The 18,754-nt window shown below is 46.6% G+C and overlaps 1 protein-coding gene across 1 annotated transcript; it reads right to left on the reverse strand.

The window, feature by feature from the left end:
- LOC141058673 (uncharacterized) lies at positions 1–16,934 on the reverse strand. Its single transcript, XM_073554858.1, has 5 exons — positions 16,710–16,934; positions 15,737–15,896; positions 14,622–15,626; positions 613–691; positions 1–252 (listed from the first exon to the last, which is right to left on the reverse strand). The coding sequence occupies exons 1-5, from the start codon at positions 16,753–16,755 to the stop codon at positions 1–3; spliced, it is 1,542 nt and encodes a 513-aa protein (XP_073410959.1). The 5' UTR covers positions 16,756–16,934.
- Between the last annotated feature and the right edge of the window lie 1,820 nt (positions 16,935–18,754).

The following is an 18,754-nucleotide window of genomic DNA, read 5'->3' on the forward strand; positions in this document are numbered from 1 at the left end:
TCAAGATTGGCAATGCCCTCTGGTTTTTACCTTTAGGTACTGTGCTCTGGTGTGAGCCTGAATGGAGTGAGCACGGGGATCCTTTCTCAGGAAATTGACCAGGCGATTATTCAGCATGGCTTCCCGCAGGAGTCGTGGCAACTGGTACACCACTGTGGCATTATCGATGCAATTGTACTCATAGTAATCAGTTAGGCTTACTAAATATATATATTTTGAGTTGTCAGGACTTAGCAAACACTGATCCACTGCCTAAAATAAGAAAAAAAAGGACAGTTATTGCAAGATAGAATCATGTAAGAAGTGCTATTTGGGTAAAAACCCTAACACATGCTGTGAGACTTTATCATCCAGACATAAATTCAGTAGGCCGGGAGACGTGCGTTATTATCTTTATATTGACTTTGAATTTATGTGTCTTTCTTTGGTTGGTCAAGAAACACAGACTATTGTTCGGACTAGCCTGAATGTGACTCTGTAGTTGCTGTTTGCTGAAGCTCATTGTCTGCTATCTTTGAGGGACAGAGACATGGGGTAATTGAAGTATAGATGTTTGCTAATATGTTGATTACTGTAGAGACACAGGGTCAGTGGGTGCTCTTGTTCGCTGACCCTACTGTCTTTAGAAAGACTGCATGGTCCAGCGTTCATACGACTGAACGCCTGCTCTCTTTTTACTGTGGGCATGATACTACTCAGACAACACAGGGTGAGGGTAAAACAGTGAAGCAATACTTTATTGAACCATAAAACAGACAACAACATATAGAACAGTTCCAGCAAATACACAAGTGGGATGAGCCCTAGTCCATACGGTCTTAGGCCAGCGGACTAGAGTACCCGCTGACCCCCCTATGTCTCCACACATGCTCCAACTTTTTTTTCACACTATTTTTTCACACTATATACAAACTATCCTCATATTAAACGTTAGATATCTTCATAAAATGTTTAATCAGTTTTTGTGCCAACCCATTTACCCCCCCCCCCCCCAAGGTGGTTTGCACGTTAATGACCAGGTCAATTTTTATAATTCTGACCAGTGTCACTTTATGAGGTAAAACCTCTGGAACACTTCAACGGATCCCACTGATTCTGAGACTGTTTTTTTTGTGACATATGGTACTTCATGATAGTACTAAAATTTCCTCTATATAGTGTTTATTTGTAAAAAAAACTGGAAATTTGGGGAAAATTTGGAACATTTTGCAATTTTCATACTTTGAATTTTTATGCCCTTAAATCAGAGAGACGCAGTTAGGTCTATATATATTTGGACAGAGACAACATTTTTATAATTTTGGTTCTAGACATTACCACAATGAATTTTAACCCCTTAACCCCCAAGGGTGGTTTGCACGTTCATGACCGGGACAATTTTTACAATTCTGACCACTGTCCCTTTATGAGGTAATAACTCTGAAACGCTTCCATGGATCCCAGTGATTCTGACATTGTTTTCTCGTGACATATTGTACTTCATGTTAGTGGTAAAGTTTAATTCAAATAACTTGCGTTTATTTGTGAAAAAAATGGAAATTTGGCAAAAATTTTGAAAATTTCGCAGTTTTTCAACTTTGAATTTTTATGCCCTTAAATCAAAGAGATATGGCACACAAAAAACTTAAGTAAATAACATTTCACATATGTTTACTTTACATCAGCACAATTTTGTAACCCAGATTTTTTTTTTGTTAGGAAGTTATAAGGGTTAAAAGTTGACCAGCGATTTCTCATTTTTACACCATTTTATTTTTAGAGACCACATCACATTTGAAGTCACTTTGAGGAGTCTATATGATAGAAAATACCCAAAAGTGACACCATTCTAAAAACTGCACCCCTCAAGGTGCTCAAAACCATATTCAAGACGTTTATTAACCCTTCAGGTGCTTCACAGGAATTTTTTAATGTTTAAAAAAAAAAAAAAAAATGAACATTTATCTTTTTTTCACAAAAAAAATTATTTCAGGTTCAAATTTTTTTATTTTACCAAGGGTAACAGGAGAAATTGGACTGCAAAAGTTATTGTGCAATTTGTTCTGAGTACGCTGATACCTGATATGTGGCGGGGAACTACTGTTTCAGCGCATGACAGAGCTCAGAAGGGAAGGAGCGCCGTTTGACTTTTTTCAATGCAAAATTGGCTGGAATTCAGATCGGACGCCAAGTCATGCTTGGAGAGCCCCTGATGTACCTAAACAGTGGAAACCCCCCACAAGTGACCCCATTTTGGAAACTAGACCCCCCCAAAGAACTTATCTAGATATGTGGTGAGAACTTTGAATCCACAAGGGCTTCACCGAAGTTTATAACGTACAGCCGTACAATTAAAAAATCATATTTTTTCCACAAAAATGATCTTTTCACCCCCAATTTTTAATTATCCCAAGGGTAACAGGACACTAAAAGTTATTGTCCAATTTATCCTGAGTACACTGATACACCATATGTGAGTGTAAACGACTATTTGAGCGCATGGCAGAGCTCGGAAGGGAAGCAGCGCCATTTGCCTTTTTCTCCTTCGCCTCTTTGGGGGACACAGATACTGTGGGTGTATGCTTCTGCCGCTTGGAGGCTGACACTAAGTGAAAAAAAGAGGTTAGCTCCTCCTCCGCCATATACACCCTCACCCCTATTGCGGGCGGAAATCAGTTTTTTTGCTTAGTGTCCATGGAGGCACACGTCTGGTTTTTTGCTCCAGACTTTTTCCATGAAGAATAGACAGGGGCAACGGATCCTATTGAAAGGGTCCGATTTCCCCAAACCAACAACGGGCGAGCACATGCGAGTGTTCCTCCACATATCCTCTCCCGCAACGTGGGACACTATGCCGGACTTAGCCCTGACCACCCCTAGGTATTGAAACCATGGACTGTACAGATTCACAAGACTAGTCTGTGCGGCCCCCACTGCTCCACCAATGCTTAGACTGCGGTGCTGCAAGGCGACGGACGGTCCCTCTCCTCACCCCCTGAAGGGGTTAGATGGAGCTAGGGTGCCTGCACCGTCCTATTTTTCAGGGCCCCCTCACATACCCGAGCTGGGAAGCCGAAGAGGATCATCAGTGAGGAGAGGGCCTGGGAGGGCTCCTGCGGCGAAGACTCGGGGCTGGAGCCCTTAGCCGGCGGATGCCACCAGCCATTCTTGGCTGAGCGTGGCTGCAGATGGAGAGCGTGGTGCGGAGCAGCCCGTGCCAGTAAGTAATGCCAGTTTTTGCGGCGCCATGGAAGGTCCGCGCCCCCCCTGTCCCCCCCCCCGTCGCGGGCAGGGAATAAATTAAGGCCGCGGCCCGGAGGTAAGCCGCGACTAGAAGTTCCGCCTCCGGGCCGCGCGTCACTTCCGGCGGCCCGCCCCCCAGGCGGATAAATTTAGTCCTTGGCTTCGGAGCACGGCTAGTCCGCAGAGCCGGAAGTACCGCCCCTGGAGAGGTTTATATGCCGGCGGCCCGCCCCACAGCTGGTGGCGCGCGATTTTGGTGTGGAGGTGTCCAGGAACGTGGGGGCACAGGACTGGGTAAGTGCTGCCCGAGAGGCCACGCTACAGGGACGACGAGGTGCTACCTCTTCCCTCCTTCCCCAGCAGCGGACAGATACAGCATGCCCGATAAAGCAAAGACGCACAGTTTTTTACGCTGCATTCATCTCTTGTCGGACTGCGTTTCTGTGGGCACAGAGCAAGCGATTATGCGAAGTCTGCGAGTCCGAACGCGCCCAGGAGCCCTCCCCTGCAACTGCGACCGAGATCCCGAACCCCCCGGAGTGGGCCCTATCACTGTCACAGTCCATGGCGTCGCTTACGAGGGCAATCGAGTCCCTTCAGGCCACAGATAGGGGCAGGGACAGTGGCTCACTGGCCTTAGAGGGAACCTCCACCTCACTAGAGCCTTCGGCCTGCAGGGGCCGCTCTCATTCCAGGCAGACCCAGGGGAAGAGAATCCACGCGGTGTCGCCCAGTCCATTTGGTGCTTTGGCATCCATAAGTTCTGCTTCTCGCTCCCCGTTGCCAGTGGTTGATAGCGAGCAGACCTCAGATTTCGACTCAGACGAGCCCCTTGACCTGGATGCTCCAGGGTCACATGAGACAGTGAACAACCTCATAGAAGCCGTCAATCAGACCTTGGGGATTGAGGATGATCCCGCAGCGGCTACAGGGCCTAAGGTGGCGTTTAAGCGAGTGAAGCGGCCGCACAGACTTTTTTCCTCTCACCCTGAGTTTGAGGACATAGTGCAGCGACACAGGGAACGACCAGACAGGCGTTTCTCGGGTCAAAAGGCACTCGAAGCAAGGTATCCATTTTCCCCGGACCTCCGTAAAAAATGGACAGAATCTCCGATGGTGGATCCACCGGTGTCACGCCTATCCACTAAAACTCTGTTATCCGTACCTAGTGGTTCCTCTATTAAGGATCCCACGGATCACCTCATAGAGAGCTTAGCTCGCTCAGTATATGAGGCGTCAGCATCAGCGCTCTCTCCCTCGTTTGCAGCAACTTGGGTAGCCAAGGCCATGATCTCATGGTCAGAATCATTAAACAAGGTCGCGCAGGAGCAAAAGCTACCTGCAGAGATATCGAAGATCGCGAGTCAGATCACGATGGCCGGAGACTACGTAATCAATGCATCTTTGGATGCGGCCAATTGCTCGGCACTTGCTGCCGGTAACGCAATTTCTATCAGAAGAGCTCTATGGTTAAGGACATGGCGGGCCGATTCTACTTCCAAGAAGTCCTTGACTTCCCTGCCCTATCAATGCGGCCGTCTATTTGGGGAGAAGTTAGATCAACTTATCTCCGACTCCACAGGAGGAAAGAGCGGTTTTCTCCCTCAGCAAAAGGTCAAACCACCTTTTCGCCACCCTTTTCAGGCACGTTTTCGGGCCTTTCGCAACCCCGGGTGGACCACAGCGGCCAATTCCACGGCTTCAGGCCGCCCCAACCAGGATAGGGAGCGGCAGGTCTTATATAGAACCAACCCATTGGGGAGAATGCGTACTGAACAGCCAAGATCGAGGGGATCCAGATCCCAAAGATCGTCAGCCTAATGACTCGTGGCGTTTACCAGACGACACCAGCATGGTGGACGGCCGACTACTCTGGTTTCGCCACGTCTGGTTCAGTGTCGCAGACGACGCATGGGTAAAGGAGTTGGTGGCCTCGGGTTACAAAATAGTTTGTCAGAATCTCTCCAAAACGTTTTTTTCTTTCTCGTCTTCCCAGGGTGGATACCCAGGCAAGAGCTCTGTTGGGAGCCATCGAATCACTCCAGCGCAACGGGATCATTGTTCCCGTGCCAGAGCACGAAAGGGCTCAGGGCTTCTATTCCAACCTGTTAGCGGTTCCCAAAAAGGACGGGTCTGTCAGACCTGTTTTGGGCCTCAAACTTCTGAACAAATTCATCAGGGTCAGACATTTCCAGATGGAGTCTCTCCGTTCAGTCATATCGGCCATGGAGCAGGGAGAATACTTGGCCTCGGTCGACATCCAGGATGCATATCTGCATATTCCCATCTTTCCTCCACATCAAAGGATCCTGCGTTTCGCCATCAACGGTCGACATTTTCAGTTCGTGGCGCTACCTTTCAAGTTAGCCACGGCTGCCAGAGTATTCACAAAGGTTATGGCAGTTGTCATGACCATATTGCATTCTTGAGGCATAGTCGTCTTGCCTTACTTGGACGACCTATTGGTCAAGGGCCCTTCAAGACGGGCATGCGAGGGAAATGTCAACATCACGCTAGATACTCTTGCCCGCTTAGGGTGGTTGGTCAATGCGAAGAAGTCATCCCTTGTGCCAGCTCAGAGGATTTCCTTCTTAGGAATGGTCTTAGACACTTGCCGAGGGTTGGTGATTGTCCCTCAAGAAAAAGCCCTAGCTCTCTGGCAGGGAGTTCGGACTCTTCGCCAACCAGTCCCTCATACCATTCGTTTCGGGATAAGGATTCTAGGAAGAATGGTGGCAGCAATGGAACCAATACCGTTCGCCCAGTTCCATTTTCGTCCCCTGCAGCACGCTCTCTTGTCAGCCTGGGACAAGAATCCTTTCACGCTCGATCGGCGGTGCCGACTGTCCTCTCAAGTTAGGCAGTTGATCGGATGGTGGATAACCAGCTCCTCTCTGACCCAGGGGAAACCTTTCCCTGCAGACCATTGGTTGGTGATAACAACCGACGCCAGTCTCCTCGGCTGGGGAGCAGTGTTTCTCCACCACACGACCCAGGGACGGTAGTCGCCATAGGAGGCACGCCTCCCGATCAACTTATTGGAGATACGAGAAATTCGGCTGGCTCTGCAGCAGTTTCATCACTTCTTAAAAACTTCAAAAAGAGGAAAAAAGAGGATTTTTCCTCTTTTTGAAGTTTTCATGTTAGAGTAGGACTGGCAAGTGTAAGGAACTTTGACGCAGTTTGCCAGCTTCCGTATTAAGGCCTTAATATCAACCAATACCTTACATATATTGATATGTTTTTTGTGCACTTTTTATATTTCTTTCGGGGTGCAGTTGGCCCCAAATGGTTCTGGAAACTTGTGGCCTCTGTTCACACGGGATGCATTCTAGTTGGCACTGGGCAGCCCCCCTATATGGTGTTACTAAGAGGTTGTGAACCAGAAGCCCTGCATTCCCTGTGTGAACACTGCCACATGCGGATTATTTCCTCTGCACTGGTGTACCACACGGCCAATCCCTGATTGTAGGCTGGCTGTTTCATTTGGTATTTCTGCACCTGTGCAGCTGCCATTTTACTTGGGTCCGCTGCATCTTGTATTAGTGCAGATGCATTTAGGCCTGTCTGGTTTGTTTTCATCACTTCTTAGCAGGCCGCCCCGTCCGGATCCAATCGGACAACGCCACTACGGTGGCTTACATAAATCACCAAGGTGGCACCCGCAGCAGAGCAACCATGCGCGAGGTGGGGCATGTTCTTCAGTGAGCCGAAGCAAACCACTCGGAGATTTCGGCAGTCCACATCCCGGGCGTGGAAAACTGGGCGGCAGACTTTCTCAGCCGGCAGGGTCTTGTGTCCGGAGAGTGGTCACTACATCCCGAGGTCTTCCAGCAGTTTTGTCAACGGTGGGGAACTCCGGATGTGGACCTGATGGTGTCCAGAGTGAACACCAAGGTGCCCAGAGTGAACACCAAGGTGCCCACATATGTCGCTCGGGCCAGGGACCCGCAAGCAATCGCTCTGGATGCGCTGGTTCTGCCATGGAACCAGTTCTGCCTCCCATATCTATTGCCCCCACTGCCACTACTCCCGAGAGTCATCAAAAAGATCAAGACGGAAGGGGTTCCGGTGATTCTGCTGGCCCCGGACTGGCCCCGTCGAGTGTGGTACGCAGATCTAATGCAGCTTCTCGCCGACGTTCCTTGGCGACTGCCAGAGCTCCCAGATCTACTTTCTCAAGGGCCGATTTGCCACCCGAACTCAGGGGCCCTGTGTTTGACGGCATGGCCACTGAATCTTTGATTCTAACCCAGGCAGGGTTTGGGAGTAAGGTGGTCGCTACAATGGTTAGCGCCCGGAAGCCTGCTTCAGCACGAATTTACCACTACACCTGGAAGGTGTTCTTTGCTTGGTGTGAGATTCTCGATTCCCAACATCTTGGCCTTTCTCCAGTCGGGCCTAGACTTGGGCTTGGCCCCAAGTTCCCTCAGGAGACAAATATCGGCCTTATCTGTCCTGTTCCAGCGCAGAATTGCTAACAATTTGCAGGTTAAGACTTTCATCCAGGGAGTCTCCCACTTGGTACCTTCCTATAAGGCGCCTATGGACGCCTGGGACCTTAACCTGGTCCTAAGTGTTCTGCAGGAAGCTCCATTTGAACCACTTCAGGATGTCTCTTTGAGGTACCTTTCCTGGAAAGTGGTGTTCCTTGTGGCCATCACTTCTATCAGGCGGGTTTCAGAGCTGGCGGCCCTATCCTGCCGAGCGCTGTTCCTCACTTTCCATAAGGATAAGGTGGTGCTCAGATCAGCCCCTCCTTTTCTGCCAAAAGTCGTGTCCTCATTTCACATTAATGAGGATGTTGTCTTGCCTTCATTTTGTCCAGCACCGGTGCACCGTGTGGAAAAGGCTCTTCACACGTTAGATCTGGTAAGAGCCCTCCGGAAGTACGTGTCGAGGACGGCACCTTCATCAGACGGACACGCTGTTCGTGCTCCCCTGAAAGGTGCAGGAAGGGGCTGCCTCGAAATTGACCATAGCCAGATGGATTCGTTTGACTATTCAGGAGTCCTACCGCATTAAAGGCATGCCGATTCCAGCAGGGATCAGAGCGCACTCTATTCGGGCAGTGGGCACCTCTTGGGCGCTTAGGCACCAGGCTTCGACGGAACAGGTTTGCAAGGCAGCAACCTGGTCTAGCCTGCACACATTTGCCAAACATCATAATATCCATACTCAGGCCTCGGCGGATGCGAGTCTGGGTAGAAGAATTCTCCAAGCAGCGGTGGCACACCTTTAAACAAGAGGTGCATGTAGCTTAGATCGGTGAGTCAATCTCACACCCAGGGACTGCTTTAGGACGATCCCACAGTATCTGTGTCCCCCAATAAGGCAAAGGAGAAATAGGGATTTTTGTGATAAACTCACCGTAAAATCCTTTTCTCCGAGACGCTTATTGGGGGACACAGAACCCACCCTATTAGCCAAGTTGGCTTCTATTTTGTTTAATTTATACGCATTTATTTATGTGATATAAGGGTGGTGCTTTTTTCTGGACATGTTGTACTTGTATTAAGGCTGATTTTGTTGTCCTCCTAATGCTTTGGCACCAAACTGATTTCCGCCCGCAATAGGGGCGAGGGTGTATACGGCAGAGGAAGAGCTAACCTCTTTTTTCACTTAGTGTCAGCCTCCAAGCAGCAGAAGCATACACCCACAGTATCTGTGTCCCCCAATGAGCGTCTCGGAGAAAAGGATTTAACTGTGAGTTTATCACAAAAATCCCTGTTTTGGCTGGAATTGAGATCAGACACCATGTCGCGTTTGGAAAGCCCCTGATGTACCAAAACAGTGGAAAGCCCCGACAAGTGAAACCATTTTGGAAACTAGACCCCCAAGGAACTTATCTAGATGTGTGGTGAGAACTTTGAACCCCCAAGGGCTTCACAGAAGTTTATAACGTACAGCCGTACAATTAAAAAAATCATATTTTTTCCACAAAAATGATCTTTTCACCCTCAATTTTTATTTTTCCAAGGGTAACAGGACCCCAAAAGTTATTGTGCAATTTATCCTGAGTACGCTGATACCCCATATGTGGGGGTAAACCACTATTTGGGCGCATGGCAGAGCTCAGAAGGGAAGCAGCACCATTTTACTTTTTTGGCTGGAATTGGGATTGGATGCCAAGCCACGTTTGGAAAGCCCCTGATGTGCCTAAACAGTGGAAACCCCCCACAAATGACACCATTTTGGAAACTAGACCCCCAAGGAACTTATCTAGATGTGTGGTGAGCACTTTGAACCCCCAAGGGCTTCACAGAAGTTTATAATGCCCGGGCGTGAAAATAAAAAAATCATATTTTTTCCACAAACATGATCTTTTAGTCCCCAATTTTTTTATTTTCCGAAGGGTAACAGGAGAAATTGAACCCCAAAAGTTGTTGTCCAATTTGTCCTGAGTACGCTGATACCCCATATGTGGGAGAAAACTACTGTATGGGCACACGTCAGGGCTTGGAAGGGAAGAAGTGACGTTTTGGAATGCAGACTTTGATGGAATGGTCTGCGGGTGTCATGTTGCCTTTGGAGAGCCTCTGATGTACCTAAACAGTGGAAACCCCCCACAAGTGACCCCATTTTGTAAACTAGACCCCCTAAGGAACTTATCTAGATGTGTGGTGAGCACTTTGAACCCCCAAGTGCTTCACAGAAGTTTATAACGCCTGGGCGTGAAAATAAAAAAAACATTTTTTTTCCACAAAAATAATATTTTTGCCCCAAATTTTTTTATTTTCCTAAGGGTAACAGGAGAAATTGGACCCCAAAAGTTGTTGTCCAATGTGTCCTGAGTACGCAGATACCCCATATGTGGGAGAAAACTACTGTATGGGCACACGTCGGGGCTGATCAGTAGGCTGATACCCCATATGTTGGGGTAAAACACTGTTTGGACGCATGGCAGAGCTTGGAAGGGAAGGAGCACCATTTGACTTTTTCAACGCAGAATTGGCTGGAATTGAGATCAGACGCCATGTTGCGTTTGGAGAGCACCTGATGTGCCCAAACAGTGGAAACCCCCCAATTCTTACACCAACTCTAACCAAAACACACCCCTAACCCTAGCCCTAACCCTAACCATAATAGGGAAATGGAAATAAATACATTTTTTTAATTTTATTATTTTTCCATAACTAAGGCTAGTTTCACACTTGCTTCTTTTTGCAGCGCGTTTTTCCCGCAAAAAAACGCATTAAAAAAACGCATACAAATGCATACAAACGCTGCGTTTTTTTCAAGCATTTTTATGCGCATGCAGGAAAAAAACGCAGCGTTTTTGTGCGTTTGTATGCGTTTTTTGTGCGTTTGCGTTTTTTTTACAGATTTTGGAAAAACCCCACAAAAAAGAAAAAACAACCATTCAACAACACACAAGTCCAATGGGACTGCATTGTGGGTGTGGTATGTTAATATATAGACCCTGTCTACAGTATTCTTCACATTTGCTTGATTCTTCTCGTGACCATGGATCTGCGCTGGAAGAGTTTTCACTTCAACTTGGATTTGGACATCGCGATGGCTCAGGCGTATACAGTTGCTTGCCATGAACAAAGGAAGAGAGAGGCAGCGAAGACGGCGGCGTATGTGGATACATCCGATTGTTGAACTCCGGGATAGCCGTGGGGCATACCACACCCTCTACAGCGAGCTCCAGTCAAACCCGGAGAAATTTACAGATTATATCCGGATGTCCCACGAAAGTTTCATGGATTTGCTTGCTCGTGTCCAACAATCCATCCGGAGACAGGACACACAGCTCCGTCGTGCGATTCCTCCTGAGGAACGGCTACTGGTGACATTACGGTATGTTTTAAAAACCAAGGGGTGCGGTCTGATGTTTTTTTTTTAAATTTAGTATTCAAAACCTTGGGTAATTAGTTTTCGTGAATGTACTAATATTTTATTTTATAGTTTTTTAAAATAATATACATAAATATTAATTTTACTTCTTTGTCTGTTCACAGATTCCTGGCGACTGGAGAAACCCTATCTTCACTACACTTCCAGTACCGTATTGGAATCTCTACCTTGTCTGGAATTGTTGCTGACACCTGCCGGGCTCTCTGGAATGTTCTTTGTCCAGAATTTATGCCCCTGCCCACCGCTGAAAAGTGGATGGAAATTGCTGACAAATTCTGGACAGTATGCAATTTTCCCAACTGTTTGGGAGCTGTTGATGGTAAACACATACGGATCATCAAACCCCAAAGAACGGGATCTGAGTACTATAATTACAAAAAGTACTTTTCAATAGTACTCATGGCGATTGCGGATGCCGGATGTATGTTTGTAGTAGTGGACATTGGAGCATTTGGCCGTGGTAATGACTCACAGGCTTTTAAAAACTCAGACATGGGCCGGAGGTTGTATGGCAACCAATTTAATTTCCCTATGCCACGGCCTCTTCCTCACACCGAAGCTCCGCCACTGCCCTTTGTAATGGTTGGCGATGAGGCTTTTCAAATGTGCGGAAACTTACTGAAACCCTACTCCAGCCGGGACTTGGACCACACCAAAAAAATATTTAATTACAGGCTGACCAGGGCCAGAAGAACTGTCGAGTGTGCTTTTGGGATTCTTGTCTCCAGATGGCGAATTCTGGGCACGGCCATTAATCTTAAACTTGAAACAGTCGATGAGGTGGTGAAGGCCTGTGTGGTTCTACATAACTTTGTGATGGCTAAAGAGCACCCGACCTTTGAACTGGACGATGATGCTCCTAACCCATTGCCTGAATTCACTCAGCACACTCTCAGGTCATCCGTTGAAGTTGGCCAAATGAGGGACCAATTTGCGGCCTACTTTATTTCTGATGTAGGACGGGTGCACTGGCAAGATGAAATGGTGTAATGTTTTTGTTTGTTTATGGTAATAAAAAACCTTATTTGATACCATTACTGAGTGCACTATATTTTTTAAACTTCAATTAAATAAAAAACTTCCCATGTATAACTGAATTTTTTGATGTTCACACACCTGGGCAGGTAAATACACATACGAGTTAAAATGCAGCATTGCTAGTCTGCGTGAAATATATTGGAACGAGCAAAGCTGCAGGCCATGAATCAGGAAACCAAATTTTTTCAAGAGAAAATTGTGCAACTAGTTGAAAAAAAAGTATGTGATTTTCTCAAAACACAACCCTCAAAACCCAACCCCAATGAAAGTCAATGGTGAATACAAGTCAGCATTGAGTGGATGAATGTAATCTGCTCCATTCCAACTTACAAGTTATTACACTAGGCCTTGGAATAACTATACTAGGCCGTGGTATTTCAAATATGAGTATAGTAGGCCTTGGGCCTACTAGTATAGTCATATGTGAAATACCACAGCCTAGTATAGTCATACCAAGGCCTACTCGATTTTTACCAACTAGGATCTTGTTTCACGAAAAACAAACTGTTGAAACTTGACAAGTTTCAACAGTTTGTTTTTCATGAAACCAGATTCTAGTTGGTAAAACTAGAGTTATTACACTAGGCCTTGGAATGACTACACTAGGCCGTGGTATTTCAAATATGAGTATAGTAGGCCTTGGGGCTAGTAGTATAGTAATATGTGAAATACCACGGCCTAGTATAGTCATACCAAGGCCTACTGTAATAACTCGATTTTTAACAACTAGCATCTTGTTTCACAAAAAACAAACTGGTGAAACTAGAAAGAAACTTATTTTTTAGACAAGTTTCAACAGTTTGTTTTTCATGAAACCAGATTCTAGTTGGTAAAACTAGAGTTATTACACTAGGCCTTGGAATGACTACACTAGGCCGTGGTATTTCAAATATGAGTATAGTAGGCCTTGGGGCTAGTAGTATAGTAATATGTGAAATACCACGGCCTAGTATAGTCATACCAAGGCCTACTGTAATAACTCGATTTTTAACAACTAGCATCTTGTTTCACAAAAAACAAACTGGTGAAACTAGAAAGAAACTTATTTTTTAGACAAGTTTCAACAGTTTGTTTTTCATGAAACCAGATTCTAGTTGGTAAAACTAGAGTTATTACACTAGGCCTTGGAATGACTACACTAGGCCGTGGTATTTCAAATATGAGTATAGTAGGCCTTGGGGCTAGTAGTATAGTAATATGTGAAATACCACGGCCTAGTATAGTCATACCAAGGCCTACTGTAATAACTCGATTTTTAACAACTAGCTTCTTGTTTCACAAAAAACAAACTGGTGAAACTAGAAAGAAACTTATTTTTTAGACAAGTTTCAACAGTTTGCTTTTCATGAAACCAGATTCTAGTTGGTAAAACTAGAGTTATTACACTAGGCCTTGGAATGACTACACTAGGCCGTGGTATTTCAAATATGAGTATAGTAGGCCTTGGGGCTAGTAGTATAGTAATATGTGAAATACCACGGCCTAGTATAGTCATACCAAGGCCTACTGTAATAACTTGATTTTTAACAACTAGCTTCTTGTTTCACAAAAAACAAACTGGTGAAACTAGAAAGAAACTTATTTTTTAGACAAGTTTCAACAGTTTGTTTTTCATGAAACCAGATTCTAGTTGGTAAAACTAGAGTTATTACACTAGGCCTTGGAATGACTACACTAGGCCGTGGTATTTCAAATATGAGTATAGTAGGCCTTGGGGCTAGTAGTATAGTAATATGTGAAATACCACGGCCTAGTATAGTCATACCAAGGCCTACTGTAATAACTCGATTTTTAACAACTAGCTTCTTGTTTCACAAAAAACAAACTGGTGAAACTAGAAAGAAACTTATTTTTTAGACAAGTTTCAACAGTTTGTTTTTCATGAAACCAGATCCAAGTTGGTAAAACTAGAGTTATTACACTAGGCCTTGGTATGACTATACTAGGCCGTGGTATTTCACATATGACTATACTAGGCCTTGGGTTGGTTTTTAACATGTATTTACCCATCAGTGTGTGTGAGCGGCGCAAACAACATTAATGAAACTTTTTAATGGTGAACCACAAATGTAAATTTATTTTTAATCAAAAAAAGAAAACCAAAAAAGTATTTTTTACGGCGTTTGGGGGCAGATGGTTTCAATTTGGGGGTGTGCAGGGAATATGCAACACTTGCAGTTGAAGACGGTGTTTGAGGGGAAGGGGCAACAAAACTTGTGGGGGAAGGTAGTCCAGTTAAGGGAATTAAACTAGGAACACTTGGAGGAGAGGAAATCTGTTCAGGTACATTAGTTGTAATGGCATGTCGCCGTAGGCTTGTGTGCCTGGACCGACTTTGGCCCAATGCCCGCCTTGATAGATTTCGCCTTGAACTAGGGGCAAATATTGAGTGTAGGTCCCCCGTCTGCTGGTGTGGCTGCTGCTGCTGCTGCTGAGGTGGCTGCTGCTGCTGCTGAGGTGGCTGCTGCTGCTGCTGCTGAGGTGGCTGCTGCTGCTGCTGAGGTGGCTGCTGCTGCTGCTGAGGTGGCTGCTGCTGCTGAGGTGGCTGCTGCTGAGGTGGCTGCTGCTGAGGTGGCTGCTGCTGCTGAGGTGGCTGCTGCTGCTGAGGTGGCTGCTGCTGCTGCTCTTCGTTGGCAGTGCTCGTCCTTGCAGGAGGACTGGTGGCGGCAGTGATGGTCCAGGTTTGCAGAGTGGTGGTGGCAGGGCTACTACATGTTGTTGTAGCGGCAGGGCTGTTCCATGTTTGCCTAGTGGTGGCTGAGCTCCACGCATGCATGGGAGTGGCGGTGGTGCTCCAGACAGGAGCAGCGCTTGCCATGGTGGTGTCGGTGAAGTGACCAGCTGCACTCAGACTTGTGGTGGTGTAACGGTGGGTGTCCTGGCTTTGAATAGAGGTGTCCGTGCAGTGGTATGCAGCACAAGTCGGTAGTGAGGTGAAGCGAGTCAATGGTGGCACAGGTGGAAATGACACCACTGACTGCTGACCGTACCGATTATGCTGCATAGCCTGCAAGAAAGCATTGTTGCAGGCCTGCAGCACATTCAGCTGTTGCTCAGGACTAAGGTGTTCCGCCATGCCCTTTTCAATCTTACTAAAAAAATGGTGTGCTGGTCTGTTGAGGTCGGCCTCCAGACGGTCAAGGCGCTGTTCTACAGAATTGAAGCGGTGTTCAAAGTGGTTAAAACCACGTTCCATGAGTGCAAAACCGCTTTCAACTCTGTCGGACAGTGACTTGAGGCTGGAATTAAAGGCCTCGCTCAAATGCATAAACTCGGGCAAGACATTCCTGTCCAAGGCCCTCTGCCGCTGGCGGGTAGTGCCCGCATAACCAGTGGCAGAGACCTGGGACAGGGGAACACCTGATGGCCCAGCTTCCTGGTCACCAGCTGTGTGTGTGGCTGACCTGCAAGGTGCTTCCTGGCTGTCGGATGGCTGGGACGGGTCAGAGGACGTCCGAGGAAGGACCGCTCCAGGGCCAGGTTGCAGGGTGCTGCTCCAGGTGCTGTGGAATAAAGGAAAATCATTACTACCATGCCTTTACAAGAAGCATCAGCTGTGGATTAGAAAAACACAGATTAATAAAAATAAAAACCCAAAATTTATAATACTTACGATCTCGTGGCAAGGACCGGTCTTAGGAACTGCAACGCGTGATAGTGACGGTATCTAGTTCTGGTCCTTGACGCAGATCCACTGCGAACCTGGCCCTCAGCACGAACATCACTGTTGAAGCGGTCCTTGATCGAACGCCAACGTGTTCGGACTTTGTCCACTGTTGTTAAAAAAAAAACAGTGCCGTCAAGGACAACAGTCACTGCGGCACAATATAGCAATACAATACTCAAAGCAGTCACTGTAGACCCCGATGACACTGTTGGGTTTCCTGCTAGAATACACCTAGCACGAAACCCAACAGTGCCGTCAAGGACAACAGTCACTGCGGCACAATGTAGCAATACAATACTCAAAGCAGTCACTGTAGACCCCGATGACACTGTTGGGTTTCCTGCTAGAATACACCTAGCACGAAACCCAACAGTGCCGTCAAGGACAACAGTCACTGCAGCACAATGTAGCAATACAATACTCAAAGCAGTCACTGTAGACCCCGATGACACTGTTGGGTTTCCTGCTAGAATACACCTAGCACGAAACCCAACAGTGCCGTCAAGGACAACAGTCACTGCGGCACAATGTAGCAATACAATACTCAAAGCAGTCACTGTAGACCCCGATGACACTGTTGGGTTTCCTGCTAGAATACACCTAGCACGAAACCCAACAGTGCCGTCAAGGACAACAGTCACTGCGGCACAATGTAGCAATACAATACTCAAAGCAGTCACTGTAGACCCCGATGACACTGTTGGGTTTCCTGCTAGAATACACCTAGCACGGAACCCAACAGTGCCGTCAAGGACAACAGTCACTGCAGCACAATGTAGCAATACAATACTCAAAGCAGTCACTGTAGACCCCAATGACACTGTTGGGTTTCCTGCTAGAATATGCCTAGCACGAAACCCAACAGTGCCGTCAAGGACAACAGTCACTGCGGCACAATACAGAGCAGGGAAATACTCACTAAACGCCTTTTTGGAGGATGCTGTGGCGCTGTCCCAGCCATCCATCAACGCTGCGGCCACCTCATTCCATAGCCGCCGGGTCACCACAATGTCCTTGTGCAGCCGGTCACGGCTGTCCCACAACGGCGAACGCTCCTGGACCAGGCTGATGAGCTGCTCATTATCCAGGTAGACGTCTTCATCCCGTTGTGGAACCTAGACAAAACACATTCATTAGAATAATCAAATTTAAATTGAATAAAAAGTTACAAAAAAAGAAACATAAAAAAGAGTAAAAATAGAAGATAAAAAATAAAGAACATTACAAATCATTTGATACATACATTCCGTATCACCACCGGGACTTGGCTTCGCTGCTCCTGCTCTTCGCCCTCACTAGTCCCGTCCGCAGAAGATGATGATGACGATGTCTTAAAAAAGTAGAAAAAAACGTAAGAGATTTGGAGAAGCAGCAGATATACTTACCAGATGCACGAAAATAATCACCTCACGGTCTGCTTGCGCCAATTCCTGCCGCGATGGGGAATACTCGGATTCTGAAGACATACTGCATGTAAAAATAATAAAAATCATTAGTACATACATAATTTAAAAGGACAGGCATATAATGTAATATACTCACATTCTTCGCTGATATAAGATGGGTTCCTTGTTGACTGTCTGCTCTCCAATCTGTCAGTGTAGTAGTGGCAGAGTTTTGGCAGGCACCTCCTTTATATAGACTTTTTTTTTTTTACTTTAGAAGATTATAACTAGTACAACAAGTGGACACTACCAAAAAAACGCAGCGCTAAAAAAACGCTTACATGCGCATGCCAGTGCACACGTATGCGCATCCATAGGCTATAATGGCCATTTTTAGCGCAAAACGTGCGCATACGTGCGCATGCGCTTTTTTGCAGGGCCAAAAAATGCAACATGCTGCGTCTGGAAAATACAAACGCACACCCCAAAAAACCGCAGCGTATGAAAATCGCATACATGCGCATGCCAGCGCGCAGGTATGCGCACCCATGTTAAATATAGGGGAAAAAACGCATGCGCACGTATGCGTTTTTTTACAGCGCAAAAAAACGCAAATGTGAAACCAGCCTAAGGGGGTGATAAAGGGGGGTTTGATTTTCTATTTATGGAGGGTTTTATGTTTGGCAGCTGTCGCACGCTAAAATACGCTTTTTATTGTAAAAATAGTTTATGCATCACCACATTTTGAGAGCTATACTTTTTCCATATTTTGACCCACCGAGTCATGTGAGCTCTTATCTTTTGCGGGACAAGTTGACGTTTTTATTGGTACCATTTTCGGGCACGTGACATTTTTTGATCACTTTTTATTCCGATTTTTGGGACGCAGAATGAACAAAAAACAGCATTTCAAGAATTTCTTTTGGGGGGTGCGTTTACACCATTCCGCTTGCGGTAAAATTGATAAAGCGTTTTTATTCTTCGGGTTAGTACGGTTACAGCGATACCTCATTTATGTTGTTTTTTATGTTTTGGCGCTTTTATGCAATGAAAACAGTTTTATATAAAAAATAATTATTTTTGCATCGCTTTATTCTGCAAGCTATAACTTTTTTATTTTTTCGCTGATGATTAGTGTTGAGCGATACCATCTGATATCCAGAAATATCGGATCGGATTGGATCGGCCCGATACAAAAAAAAGTATCGGGTATCGCCGATTCCGAAAGTCCCATTCAAGTCAATGGGACAGACATATCGGAATTAAAAAAAACCCCTTTCTTTCCTTGTACATCCTGTTTGGGAGGGGGGGAAGAGTGTGAGCGGACACTGTGCGTGTCTGTGTGTGCGGGCGGGGTCTGTGCGGGCCTCTCGGGGGTCTGTACAGGCTTGTCGGGGGCCTGTGCCGGCTGCCGGTGGTCTGTACGGGCCTCTCGGGGGCCTGTGCCGGCTGTCGGTGGTCTGTGCCGACTGCCGGGGGCCTGTGCCGGCTGCCGGTGGTCTGTACGGGCCTCTCAGGGGCCTGTGCCGACTGCCGGTGGTCTGTGCCGGCTGCCGGGGGCCTGTACGTGCCTGTGCCG

The sequence above is a fragment of the Dendrobates tinctorius genome, unplaced genomic scaffold (genome assembly GCF_039654945.1).
Source record: "Dendrobates tinctorius isolate UK_male_01 unplaced genomic scaffold, ASM3965494v1 ptg000213l, whole genome shotgun sequence".
Taxonomy (NCBI): domain Eukaryota; kingdom Metazoa; phylum Chordata; class Amphibia; order Anura; family Dendrobatidae; genus Dendrobates; species Dendrobates tinctorius.